Here is a 14,290-nt window from a genome sequence, read left to right on the forward strand (position 1 = left end):
ACCCTTGCAGGTCTGCCTGCTCCTAAACCTGAGCTCTCACGCTGGCACCACGTTCCTCCTACAGAGGAACCCCTCGTCCTGTGGCCTTCGTGCACATGCTATAGAGGGAATTCCAGAGAGGGACATTTTCTTTCTAACACATGCTGGTATTTCTGCAGCCAAATTATTTCTTCTTTAGGATACTGACCTCTGAGTTGAAGCTTTCACTGAGTGCTAGTTGTCAACTTTAATGGCTGGCAGAACATGACATCCTCGAAGACACAAGTCACCAGCAACGTGAAAGCATTACAAGCACTATTTCCCTGAGAGCAGAACTCTCCCCAAGAAATGAAAAGATATCTGAAAAATGGGAAAGATGGGGACAAAGGGCAAAGGAGACTCTACTAAAAGCCACAGTTCTTTCTAATTTCCATTAAATTTATTTGATTCCATTATCAAATCCATTAAGTTTCTTGAATCAATGGCTTTTTGTTCCAGGAGTCTGAATAAGAAACGTTAAGCATTAAGTGATAAAGGCTACTCACGTCACCGTTGTTCTGCCTCTAAGCAGATTAGACCCGTGACAGGTACGTGCACCCACTGAAGTTATCCATGAAGTTATCTACTTAAATTTAGCTACGCTAACGTCCACCAAGACCCAGGCCCTTAGTTTCGGTCAGCAAAGCCTAGGACCTGTTCTCACAGCAGTGCTGTCCGTGGCCCACAATCTGTCACGGATTTGCCGCGTGATCTGGGGTAGCCACGTCATCGCTCTCTTCCTATTTGCCATGCAGAGAAAACAGTTAATTTCAACCGTCTTGCTATTTTAAGAAATCTGTCACGGCTGTTTATAAGGCACTTTGCCCTCCATGAAGCCTCCTGACTTATTTAAAAATGACACTCATTGTTGAAATCCTGTCATTTCACTGGCCTAACTTCTAGCGACCACTTAAACGCTCGCACATGGTCTACGGCAGCACCAGTGCGCTACCAACAAGAACACTAACACTCTACCCCTCCTTCGCTTTACTCCCACCCTAGAGAGAAGAGGGAATTTTCTTACTTGTATCTGATCTTTTCATCCATGTCTTGAGGTGGTTCTTCTATAATGAATGAGACTAGATCTTCGAGACATTCTGCTTTTAACAGAAACTCTATAAGTTTGCGGTTCTGGGCTTTACATTCCTGTAAAACATCTTCCTCATCCATTAACTCCTTCAGTGTTACGTCTTCTCTTTCTAGAAGTGTGTCTATGTGGGATGATGAGTGAAGGTCAAATTTCCAAAACATGCTGGGCTAAACAAAACGCAAAGAGTAGTTCATAAAATTTCAGCTTCACGTTTTCATTTTCTATAATTCAAATGTCAGTTCAGTTTTACAGTCTACAATGATGACTTTGCCCACATAAGTAAGAAGCATATTGAACCTATAGAATACTGTTTTAATAAACAAAATTGGTAGGACTTTCTTTTAACTTCTCAGGAAAAAAGACAAAATACTTTCGTTGATACCAAAAAAGTTTTCACTTGAAGATGCTCAAAGCTAAAAGTTGGGATCACTTTGACCTGAGAAAGTAATTCAGCCACCATACCTGGTCAGGACTATACTGCTGGGGAAGGGAGAATGCAGCCCCTGCTTAGGGATGACAAACACATTCTTACACAGACCTAATATCTTTTTGAAATGCAACCTGAGCAACATATGAGAAGTAACAAGACCTACGTGCCTCATTCTCTTCAGAACACTAAAGAATTAAAGCAATCCGCTACAAACCAGCACTGCAGGCCACTGCCAGCACTTCCACTCACGGCTACAAGACTAAAGACATAAAAGGGTAAAGCTTCTGCCAATTCTGGACCCAATTCATGAGGAATTAGAGAGACCAATTCTCCTCAGTTACTAGGAAACACATTTGACAATCAAACTTCAAACAATCACTCCACGAAGCCACATACATACACGCTCTTCCACCACCTTCCCCCACCCCCCTTCCCTTCTCCCTCAACAATGAAAACAGAAAGTTTATTTTCTTCAAGTTACAGCTACAGAAGGTATTTGTTACAGCTAAGAAGAAGAACAGGGTTCACTATATAATCTGAAGGCTGCCATGAAGAGACAATTTTGAAGGCCACTTTGAGCAATGACAAGATGCTAGAAACTACAACCATTCCTATCAGTCAAAGATGCTCACCACTGCAGACTCCCCTGGTAAGAACAAACACTTGCTCCACATCACCCCAAAATGGAAACCTATAGATTGGGAGCGGTTTCACCACCCAATCCGTGTGGTGTCCCGTCATTACCATCACCAAAAAGCATGTTAATACCTGCGTGTGCTCATTAAAAGCCTGCACTGGAGGAACCTAGGTCATCTGCAGGTATATATCACAGACATAGCTAGCTTTTTTTTTTATTTGGTTCTCTCATGAACATCTGTTTCAAAAACAATTTTAAAAACAAGGATCAGAGAGGACAAGAGGTTTTGACACCAGAGGTCATACTGATCAATCCAGTAAGCATGTTTGCCACGGCAGGTTACTCAAGGGTCTATAAAGGCATGTCCACTTCACAGAGGTACAAACCCTGGACCTTATTCAGTGTAACCAAAAAAACCAAACCCGTTGCCACTGAGTCGATTCTGACTTATAATAACCCTACAGGACAGAGCAGAACTGCCCCAAACAGTTTCCAAGGAGTGCCTGGTGGATTCAAAATGCCAACCTTTGGGTTAGCAACTGTAGCTCTTAACCACTATGCCACCCAGCGTTTCCTTACTGAGTGTAGGATCATACTATTTAAAACACAAGCAGAGTTTTAAGGAAGCTAAAAGAAGAACTTTGAAGAAAAATATTATCAGATGTGAAGGGTGGTAAGAGCTGCCCCTGCTTAAAGCATCCTGAAGTGCTTCAAAAGAAACATACAGGAATACACTCACGTCAGCTAACAGCAACAGGAGGACCAGGACGTGTCTAGGTCTGAGAAGCGGCAGCGACCGTTCACCTATATCAGACTCGCTATACCTCACTGAAGAAGAGTCCGTGTGTGAGATTCACCTTCCACACAAGCTTGGCGTGGTGACACAAAGCAGTAGTCCACGACATGAGAAGGCACAGCTGTCCTTTCCGCGTAATGGTTAGGCTGACCATTATGTGTAGAAGCCATCACAGAACATGCTAGAGAAGCTTCGTCACAACTCCCAGCACGTTCAGCAACCACCCACAGCATTAGGCTGGTGTGTGGCCTCTCCTTCAAGACGAGGATGGGGAGAGACAGCCCTGAAGAGGCCGCCGGTGGACAAGGTAACATTTGCTAGTGAAAGAAAAAAAGAGAGCACCCTACTTCTATTTCTAACACAATTAAAAAGGAAATAAGGACAAAGATGATCTACATGTAACAGAAAAAGTACTCTGGAAAAAACATCAGTGGGGATAAACCTTAGACATAAATGCTTCCCTGGGTTTCAGATTTGTGGAAAACAGCAAGCAAAAATATTTTTATTATACCATTTTATCCTTTAAAAAAAAAGACAAGCAGAAAGAAAGACAAAAAGATATCAAAAGATAGGTTACCAAAATAAAGGAAACCATGGGAGAAAGGAGAAAAGGTGGGCTTCCCTCCCTACGAAGAGGAAGGAGAGACGCCTTCCCTTGTCTGGGGCACATGTCAGCTTTGCCTCATGGGAGCAACACGGCCACTTTCTCTGTGTTTTACGCGGTCTCCACACCGATTAGAGCTCGTGATGTCTGAGCAGCAGTGACCTCGCAGCGCACAGACAAGAGGAGCTCGCCAGCACAGGCCTTGTTCGGGCTCCAAGGATACGGATGGGCACGGGAGCTCTCATTTACCTTAAGTAGAAAATCACCTTAAAGAACTCCAAAAAAACCACTATTCGTCCTCATCAGCCCACATCGTCTTCAAAGCTAGTCTCTGAAAGTGTGATCCTAGGATGTCTACGGATTGATGAAGTAACTCAGTTTATCTATTTTAAATATTGCAGCAAAGTGACTAAAAAGCTAGCAGGTGTATTAAACTACCTTCCTACACCACACCCACCGACGTTCTCAGGTTAGTGTACCTAATGCGGCCTGTAAACACTATCTGGCAATTCTAACACTCTCTCCATTTAAGTCAGAAAACTGCCTAGTTAAAAATCTAACTTCAAGCCTTTTTTAAAATTAAGTCTCATTTAAAGTAACAAGTCTTTTTTTTATCTGTAGTCTTATATGTAACAGAAAAGTATAATGAAAAATACTAAGAAATAAATCACAAAAAAGCCAATGTGATGTTGAGCTAAAAGCCTATTAGCTGGTTATGAACAGGAGGTTCATTTGTATCAATCAAGTGGCAACAAACTACAAATGTCCCCAAACTAAGCCATGCTTCTAATTTATGAATCAAAATATGACTTATCTACCTCAAGGTAAAAACAATTCCAAAATTTCAACCTCAAAGTTAACTATTAAACGCTGGATGTAATGAGCTAGCCACCTGCAGTGCCCAGCACGCAAGAAGTATGCAATGCCATCCTCAAGAGCAGGGATCAAGCTGCGGCCCACAGACCAAATCCAGCCACAGCCTGGGTGCCTAGTTTTTATGTTTTTAAAGACCTGTTAAAAGAAGAATATGATATGTGACAGAGACCATATGTGGCCAGCAAAGCCTAGCTTCCTATCTGGGCATTTACTGGAAATGTCTGCAATCCTCTGCTCAAGAGGAAATATAAAATTCCCACTGATGCTGTCCTTTCTGCCCTCTCCTGAACCCACGTCCCTCTGCCCAACCGCCATCATAACCTGCCTGGGAGAACAGTCTGTGCTGTGCACTGCTAGGCTGCAGACAGCTCAGCTGTCCTTCCAAGCCACACCCCCGTCTTCAGGCACTCAGCCAGACCACGTTTCCAACTTCTCTGGCAGGTAGGGACGGCCACGTGACAACGCCTTCTCCAATGGGATATGAACCATGAGAACCTCTGTGCTCTTCCCTGTACCTGGATGGATGCTGAAGATAAAGGCTGAGCGAAGGCAGAGCTGAAAAATGGAAGACACCTCGGTTCCCAAATCACCGCATGGAAGAAAGCTGCCTGCAACCCCAGCACCTACCCTGGACCATGTGACAATGAGCACGAGGCCATCTTGCAGTGCGTGGAGCCGTCATCCCTACCTGATAAGCACAAGTCCTCTAGCTCCCCGGCCTGGGACATGGCCTTCAGTATACTTGGTTTAAACCCGGGAGAGTGACACGTGAGATTTAAACACAAGAAAAGGATTTCTTGAGCAATTACCTGCTATAAAAAGCCCAACCCCTCTCACTTCCCACTACCCTGAATTAAGAACAGCATTTTTCAAAATCAGAACACTCTGAAACATGGGTTTCCACGGGAAATTTTCTTTATATTGGGTACACTCAAAAATAAAATTTAACTACAGTAGGCTGCTTAAGCCAACATTATGAATTTTATCTTTTAGCCAAAGAACAAACTGGCTGGGAACCAACAGCACTGGCAAATTAGCTACTACCAGCTTGGTTTGAAATCACAGTTACAGGGTCAACTGCCCTGGGCCCTGAGGTGAAACAGAGTCCTTTTTTAAATGCACCCACTCTCAGAAACTCAGAAAAACTGAAAGGAGCCAGAACTTCAAAATAAATACACTTTAAATCCACACCTCAGGCTAGTCTTGAATAGGATTCAGGGAGAAAAGAGAACACACTTCCTTACAGTGAATTAGCAAACTAAAACACAAGCTTTTAAATTAGTAAGACGAAGACGGAGATGGTAAAACCAAAACAGCCTCCATCCTTCTTCAGAGTGCCAGAGCAGTGTATAAACTGCATTAAGTCGTTCAAAACAAGATCTTTCCAGAAGGGTTAAAGATTAGGTGAGCAGATGACTGAGCAGTTAACTGTCACCTGACGCCGCATCGGATGACCCCTGCTGTCTTCTGCCCCCAGCAGAATTGAAGACGCAAGTGAAAATCAAATCTTAGATGCACAAAACAGGACCAAAGGAGGCATTTGTTGACTAACTCTGCTCATCTCAGATCAACCACAGGCCCTCTAGGTTGACGGAAGTATCTTCATGATACCAAAGCCTTTATTTCAACAGTGACATTTTTGTCTCTGAGAGAAAAGGTATTTCTCCCCAAACCTTTCTAGGACTATTAAGTATCTAGGCAGATGTGGATTCCACTACTCACCGGCCCTGAGGCCTCAGGAAAGCTCCTTCACCTCTCTGCGTCCTCAGTATCCTCACAAGTAAACTGGTTACAAGGAGACCATGAGAAAGCACCAGGAAAGGCCCAGGGCAGAGGCTGGGCAATACAGACCCTGGGTACCTGGAAGTTACTGTTCAATACACGCGGCCACCCTGACATCAGGGGGCTTTAAACCAGGACTTCCCAAACTGCAACGGGCACAGGGACCAGCTGGGGGTCTTGTCAAAGCGCAGACACTCCGATTCTGATTCAATACCTCAGAGATCAGGCCTGAGAGCCTACATTTCTAACCAGTCTCCAGGTTTAGGCCGCTCTGGGTTTAAGCCACTGCACGTCATGTGTAATTCACAAAGGGAACCGCTGAGGGTCATTTTAGTCTGTGTCTTCAAAAATGCGAAGAGTATATTCAAAATAACCATATAACCATACAGTGATGGAAAATCGAAGGAAAGCAGGGCAGTGCAAGATTGTGTCCGCTCAGAAACTCCCTGTGGGCAAGCTGGTATTAGAGCACTTTCCTTCAGTCTAACACAGGAAGAATGTAACATACTGTATCACTTTCCAACAGAAGCTCAGAACGTAGTAACACTATAAACAGGCTGGAAGACAAAGGATGAGGACTCTGAAGAGAGGAACTGCTGACTATCCTACCCACCAATGAGCAGTAAACCAGTAAACCGTGGGAATGACGGGAAGAACGTCACTTATTTAAAGTTCAGAGCCTTCTATCATATAAAACTGTTTAAATCTAGCAATGTTCTATCCCAGCAGGTAAACTATACTCTGCACAATCCCAAATCTATCATTGCCATCAACTGCGAGGTAACTGTAGCCAGGACCAGCTGGAGTCAAGAACAAAATGAAAAGGTGGGCCCTCGTTCGGGAAGTCTGCCCAATTTCCAGACAGCTACAGCAGAGCGTGAAACTGAGTGGTCCTGTGCAGGGCCTGTGCAGCTGCAGGGCACACGCCACCAGGTCAGCCTGCCTCCGCAACTCCTACCTGGCCCTGCTGTGCTCCCCAAGGTTCCACAGTCGGAGCTGAGCAGACCATGAGGACTTGTCATGAACACTCTAGACTTGTGACATAGGTGTATATTTCTAATTTACATAGCTGTGATTACTAAGCATATGGAGTGGAAACAAACAATACAAACATAGGAGTCCAGGAATACACACGCAGGGAAGACTTTAAGGCAGCAAAATGTGTTATAAACTCTTAACAGTATCTTTTAAAAATCTGCTATGATGGGAATGGTTAATTGAAATAAAAATTTTGCATTATCTTATATAAAAGCATGCAAGCACACACTGCCCAAATTCAAATTTTATACCCCCAAGTCTCCCTTCAGCACCCCTAAAGGTCCCTTCTCTCACCGACAGCACTGCTACATCAGAACTACGCTAGCTCCACCTGTCATCCAAGTCAGCGCTGTCCAAAACCACAAATGTGAGCCACACATCACTGTAAACTTTCTAGTAGCCACATCAAACAGTAAAAGGAAACCAGTGAAATTAATTTAAATAATATAGTTTATTTAACCCAATATATCCAAACATTACTTCAATGTGCAAATTTTTTTTTTTTGGGGGGGGGTCTTTAAATAATCTCATGTGTGCAATACAGGGGAAGTCAGCACAACTGGACTAAACCAAAAGCAAAGAATTTTCCTGAATAAACTGAATGCTTCGAAGGCGACTGTAGCAGGAGCAGGGGTTTGGGGACCATGATTTCAGGGAACATCTACATCAATTGGCATAATAAAATCTATTAAGAAAACATTCTGCATCCCATTTTGAAGAGTGGCATCTGGGGTCTTCAACACTAGCAAGCAGCCATCTAAGAGGCATCAACTGGTCTCAACCCACCTGGATCACAGGAGAATGAAGAACACCAAGGACACAAGGTAATTATGAGCCCAAGAGACAGAAAGGGCCACATGAACCAGAAACTACATCAGCCTGAGACCAGAAGAACTAGATGGTGCCCGACCACAACCGATGACTACCCTGACAGGAAACCCAACAGAGAACCCGACGGCGCAGGAGAGCAGTGGGATGCAGACCGCAAATTCTCATAAAAAGACCAGACTTAATGGTCTTACTGAGACTGGAAGGACCCCAGTGGTCATGGCCCCCAGGCCTTCTGTTGGCCCAGGACAGGAACCTTCCCAAAGCCAACTCTTCAGACATGAGTTGGAGAGGGATGCTGGTGAGGAGTGAGCTTCTTGGATCAGGTGGACACTTGAGACTACGTTGGCATCTCCTGCCTGGAGAGGAGATGAGAGGGTAGAGGGGGTTAGAAGCTGGCGAAATGGAGACGAAAAGAGAGAGTGGAGGGAGAGAGCAGGCTGTCTCATTAGTGGGTGAGTAATTGGGAGTATGTAGCAAGGTGTATGTAAGTTTTTATGTGAGAGACTAACTTGATTTGTAAGCTTTCACTTAGAGCACAATAAAAATTATTTAAAAAAAAAATCTCGTGTGTGTTTCACACCTACAGCTCATGTTAGTACGGACTAGGCACTTCACAGGCTCGAGGGCGGCATGTGGCCCGTGGCTGCCATACTGCACAGCGCAGGTCTAGTTAAATTAGCACTACGATTGTGATCCAAAGGCCCTCTCTTGGTACTAAAATACCTCCCACCCTTGATCTCCTCTCCACAGCCAAAGCCTACAGTTAACAACCTTCTTCATAAAAGGGCCAATTTGGGATAGGTGGGGAGGGGTTATGGGCCATGTTTCATGTTTTTCTTTCCATTTAAAATGTAAATCTACATGAGAAGCCATGAATACTATATATTACAACCTAGGCAGACATTCTTCAACTCAAAAAAGTAGGCCACAAGAAAACTACAAGCGTTTAGCATCTAACATCTAGAAATATTTGTACCAAGAAAGGGACGTTTTCAAAGTTTTCATCTTGAAATAACGAGGCGAGCTGGATCTAAAATTGAGGGCCACAGATGGCTCATTACTAGTTTAGGTATAACCAGCCAAATTTAAAAATAGGTGCAAGTCCCTGGGAATTTATTTCATTTACAAGTGGATTTAAAAATATTTTAAGAGGGAGAAAAAATGCCCATAGCACTCAAACATGTTGGAAGGCAATGATATCCGATCAATGTGGGGGGGGCGGGGGGGGACCTATTAAACTATTAATGTTAAAAGGAGTCCTGGTGACACAGTGGTTAAAGTGATCAGCTGCTAACTGAAAGGTTGGTGGTTTGAATCCACCAGGGGCTCCTTGGGACAAAGATTACAGCCTTGGAAACCCTATGGGGCAGTTTTACTGTCCTACAGGGTTGCTATGAGTTAGAACTGACTCAGTGGCAGTGGGTTTGATTTGGGTTATTAATGTTGAATGACAAAGAATCCCTGCCTGCTCCTCCTGAAGAAAACTGAGCCCTTGTGGCCTCCACTTAGAACCTAAAACAATTTGCTTATTCTACAAGCAGCAGACACATTTATACCTCTGGCCACGCTTCCGAGCACTCAGGGCAACAGAACAAACCAGCTATGGGAAGGCTATCCTCCCGGGCTCATCTCCTCACACCAGCGTCCAGACACCTGGCATCTCAGGCTGGACTCAGGGTTGTGGGAACTGATCTGGGTAGTGTCTGACTACCGGGCTCAAGGAGGGTGTAGGTGGTTGGCTGGCCTGCTGAAAGCCGCATGCCACTAAGAAGGGCACGAGAGAAGGTATCTATAAATAGGTGAGTGCAGAGGCACTTAGAAGGGAGGTCACCTCGCAATGTTGCAAGTGAGCAATGAGGTCTTCGTCCTACCACCAAAGCTCAAAGCCCAGGAACACGTGACAATTTTCACAAGAGGCAGAAACATGGACCACAAAGAAAAATCTGGGCTTTGAAGGTAGTTCTTGCTAAGTACTAAGGAAAAACATGGCAAAAAGGCTTGTATGTCCACCCAGTCTTACCAGTCTTAGTCACACCACTGCCCCCATCCCTCAAGACCAGACTAATGAAATCCAACCTGGATCAAATTATCAGACTGCCTATCACACAGAGGCAATGGAGTTCTTTAGAGGAGAGGGCAATATACACTCAGAGCCTGTTCACTGTATTTGCTTTGCAACTGCTTCTTTCAAAGGTGTTAATGGCACTCAACTTTCTACCATACGAGTCTTTGTAAATCTCTTCCAGTTCTAATTTGTAACTTCTTTGATATTTCAAAGTGGGAAATAAAGGAACGAGCTCTATTCAACAATTAACAGGTGATTCTGGAGCGTTAACATACACTGCAAGGAGAAATACAGTCCCCTGCCTTCGCCATACAACTGAGAAACACACGGTGATAAACACAGAGGACATGAAAGCACACACTCCAAGCTTATCCCATAGAAAGGGAGATGGCGGGGGCGGGGTGGGGGCTGCGCCAGAAAAGGCTTCAGTGGACAGATGACTAAGCTGCACCTCAAGAGACAGGTAGGACGTGGTAGGTATCCCAGGCCAGGAGAAACACCTGAGAGCACAGAGGCTAGGAAGACCTCGAAGCTTCAAGCAGATTCATAGCACTGAGAAGGTCCCAATGATAAGAAGGAGCCTTTGGGAAGGAAGGAGGCATCAGGGCCAGCCATGCAATGCCAGCTTGTTGCAGAAGCAAAGAGGGAGCCAGGGAGACTTCTGAGTGAGAAAAATGCACATTCAAGTATCTATTTAAAAAAAAGAAAAACTCATTGCAGTTGAGTCGATTCTGACTCATAGTGACCCTATAGGACAGAGGAGAATTGCCCCACAGGGTTTCCAAGGAACCGCTGGTAGATTTGAACTGCTGACCTTTTGGTTAGCAGCCTGAGCTCTTAAACACTGTGCCACCTTAGTAAAGATTAATCAAACTTTTAATAACATCTAGGAAGAAGCGATCCACTCTGAACTGAAGTTGACACGGGAAAGCAACCCCGAAGAGATGCCCCGTAAGCTGTGGAAATGCCCTTGCAATAGAGGTGGCATTCCCAGGAAAGGAGAGGAAGCCGTCCAGTCTGTCCCGGGTATGTCAGAGTGCTTCATGCGGTGGAGGAACAGCAGTGGCTGAACATAAGACCCCGAGGGTGGGGTGCGCCAGGATGCGCTGAGACCTAAGCAAGGAAGTGAGGTAAGGCTAGACAAACAAGTGACAAGATCAACTGTCAACATGTGCAGGTAGGCTGGAGAGGGATGAGCCCCAAAAGCCAGCGACCAACCCAGAGACTCACAGAGGACAGCGAGGCCCTGCAACGGCCTCTACTTTGAAAACCAAGGAGCCCCAAAGAGATCTTACACCATCGCGATCCGCCTCCAATTCAAACATGATTCTGCCTTCTCAAAGCCTAATTTCCAGGCTTCCTGCATTCCTGAGCCGCACTTTAGTATCAGATGATATAAAGTCCCGGCTTGCCTTTAGAATTCTGAGCTGCCAGGGACCTGTGGGACAATCAGAAAGCAAACACCTACAAATACCCTGGGGTTGACTCCAAGCACACTGCGAAGATGGGAAGGGCAGAGCAAGAGGCACAGTGGGATCTTCCACAAGACTCTTATGTTAAAGAAGGCAACCACCGAGCAAGAGAAGTCCAGCCTCACTCCCGTCAACAGTCCAAGTCAAAGTGAGTACAGTACTGTGTTCCTCTACAAACCCTCCATGCAAATCCCAATGCACACACATTTCTACACATATTTTCCACAGTTTAAAAAACTCCAGCTCAGATCGGAAGGGCCTGGAGGTCACAGCCCCCAGACTAAAACCATTCCCGGAGCCAGCTCTTCAGACAAAGATTGGACTGGACCATAAGACAGAAAACGATGCTGGTGAGGAGTGAGCGTCTTAGCTCAAGCAGACACAGAGACTGAGTGGGCACCTTCCGTTCAGAGGCGAGATGGGAAGACAGAGGGGGACAGGAACTGGTTGAATGGATACGGGAAACACAGGGTAGAGAGGAGGAATGTGCTGTCACATTGCAAGGGGAGCAACTAGGGTCACACAGCGATGTGTGTGTATAAATTTTTGTATGAGAAACTGACCTGAACTGTAAACTTTCACTTAGAGCACAATTAAAAAAAAAAAAAACCTCCAGCTCAAGTATGTGCAAAACCAAGTTATTTATACTAAAAACAAGTTAAAAAAAAAATGTGAACTGGGAGGTTGGGAAGAAAAAAGCAAGTAAGGAGGGTGACACAATGGTAGCTGCGTTTCTGCCAGGAGCCTGGCAGAAATCAAAGGAACAAAGGCCAGGAAACCCCAGGAATGGGAACCGGATCCAGGTGTCTCTTCTGTGTGTACATGGGCGGGCGAGCATGTGTGTGTTGGAGGGGACGGTGTGTGAATATAGATAAGAGAGTATGGTAAAAGTCAACGTCCAATCAGAAAACTCTACAGGCCCTAGTAAGGGGTATTCCATCCCAAGCATCCACGGTTCTCTGAATCTCTGAAACTCAGGTGGCACCCCAAGAATCCACAAATCTGAGGCAAACACCAGAAAGGAAGTGGCATGTTAACAGAGAGCAAGAGGAAACAGGGTTGTTATCAGCACCCCTAACATCTGCAATAACATACAAAGTCTCTCAACCTCTGAAAGAATTCAGAGGAAGGGGCCCCAGCAAAGAAATGGTATGAAAACTGCCAGCAAGAAAGGTAGGGGAAGACTTGGAAAGTACAATCCTCCCATGTTTTCACTAAGTGAAAGCAAGCTGCACTCAACTTGTGAGTCACGCAACTTGAAACAAGTGACAGTGGTCACTTTATGACTCACAGATCTATTGTAGCGAAGCCTCCCTGGGTGGTGCTGATGGTTTGCGCTCATCTATAATGGAAATGTTGGTGGTCTGAACTCACCCAGCAGCACCACAGAAGAGGAGCCCGGCAATCTGCTTCTGTAAAGATCACAGCCGAGAAAACCCTCTGGAACTGAGTTCTACTCCATAACAAATGGATTCACCGTGAGTCGGGGCAGAGCTGACAACGCCAGGTTTTACTGTAGACAACCCAGAGACAACAGCCTTTCAATCAAGTGGAGACTCTAGAACATACTAAGGTTCCTCTGAGAAAAGGTCAAAAAGAGCATTCATGCCTCATACCATATACTAATTCAAAATGGAACAAGGGCGTAAATGTTAAATCGCCACATCCTTCTCCCACAGAGTGGCTGCTGGGTTCAAACACTGACCTTTAGGTTAACAACTGAACTCTTAACCACTGTGCTAACAGGGCTCCTAAAACCGTAAAGTTCTTGGGAGAAGTATAAGGGCAAAGTTATGGGACTTAGTATTTTCTAATGACAGATTATCAAATACAACAATTGCACCAGCAGCTAAAGACCAAGTAGATCACAGGGACCTCATAAAAATTAAATACATATCTTCAACAAAAGACTTTACCGAAATAGTAATAAGACAGCCTACAGACTGGGGAAAAAATCTTCAGGCACCATATATCTAATAAAGGTCTGATATCCAAAATATACATAAAACTTCAACAACTCAACAACAAATTGTCAAATAACCCAATCAAAAAAAGTGCAAAGGACGTGAACAGATACTTCACCAAAGAGGAGATTCAAGTGGCCAACGAACACATGAAAACAAGCTCATCATCACTGGCCGTTAGAGATACAAATAAAAACTACAACGAGGTACTACCTCACCCCTACTAGAATGGCGACGATCAAAAAAAAAAAAACAGAAAATAACAAATGTTGGTAGGGATGTGAGGAGGTTGGAACACTTATCCACTGATGGCAGAAATGTAAAATGGTACAACTGTTGTAGAAAACAGCACAGTGATGCCTCGAAAACTTAAAAACAGAACTACTATACGGCCCAGTAATTCCACTCCTAGGTATATATCCTCGGGACCTAAAAGTAGTGACGTGAACAGCCATATGTACACCTGTGTTCACTGCAGCACTACTCACAATAGCAAAAAGGTGGAAACAACCTAAGTGCCCAGTGACAGATGAATGGATAAACAAAATATGGTACATTTACACAATGGAATACCACTCAGCCATAAAGTGAAATAAACTCCTGATACATGCTATGACATGGCAGAACCTCGAAGACACTGAGTGAAACAATCAATCACAGAAGGACAAATATTACATGACCTCACTT

At 44.6% G+C, this 14,290-nt stretch overlaps 1 protein-coding gene across 16 annotated transcripts in view; it reads right to left on the bottom strand.

The window, feature by feature from the left end:
• The window catches only part of PPP6R3 (protein phosphatase 6 regulatory subunit 3), a 196,934-nt gene that overhangs the window by 97,645 nt on the left and 84,999 nt on the right, over positions 1-14,290 (bottom strand). For 14 of the 16 annotated variants that reach the window (XM_064287631.1, XM_064287632.1, XM_064287644.1 and 11 more), the window contains one exon: positions 1,043-1,275. The exons of 1 other annotated variant lie outside the window; for it this stretch is intronic. In XM_064287631.1, the coding sequence (XP_064143701.1) occupies positions 1,043-1,269 (227 nt within the window). In that variant the 5' untranslated portion in view covers positions 1,270-1,275. Of the gene's footprint in view, positions 1-187; positions 340-1,042; positions 1,276-14,290 lie in introns of those variants that run through there. One more of the 16 variants, XM_064287643.1, reaches the window with a different exon arrangement.

The sequence above is a fragment of the Loxodonta africana genome, chromosome 7 (genome assembly GCF_030014295.1).
Source record: "Loxodonta africana isolate mLoxAfr1 chromosome 7, mLoxAfr1.hap2, whole genome shotgun sequence".
In the NCBI taxonomy this organism is placed as follows: domain Eukaryota; kingdom Metazoa; phylum Chordata; class Mammalia; order Proboscidea; family Elephantidae; genus Loxodonta; species Loxodonta africana.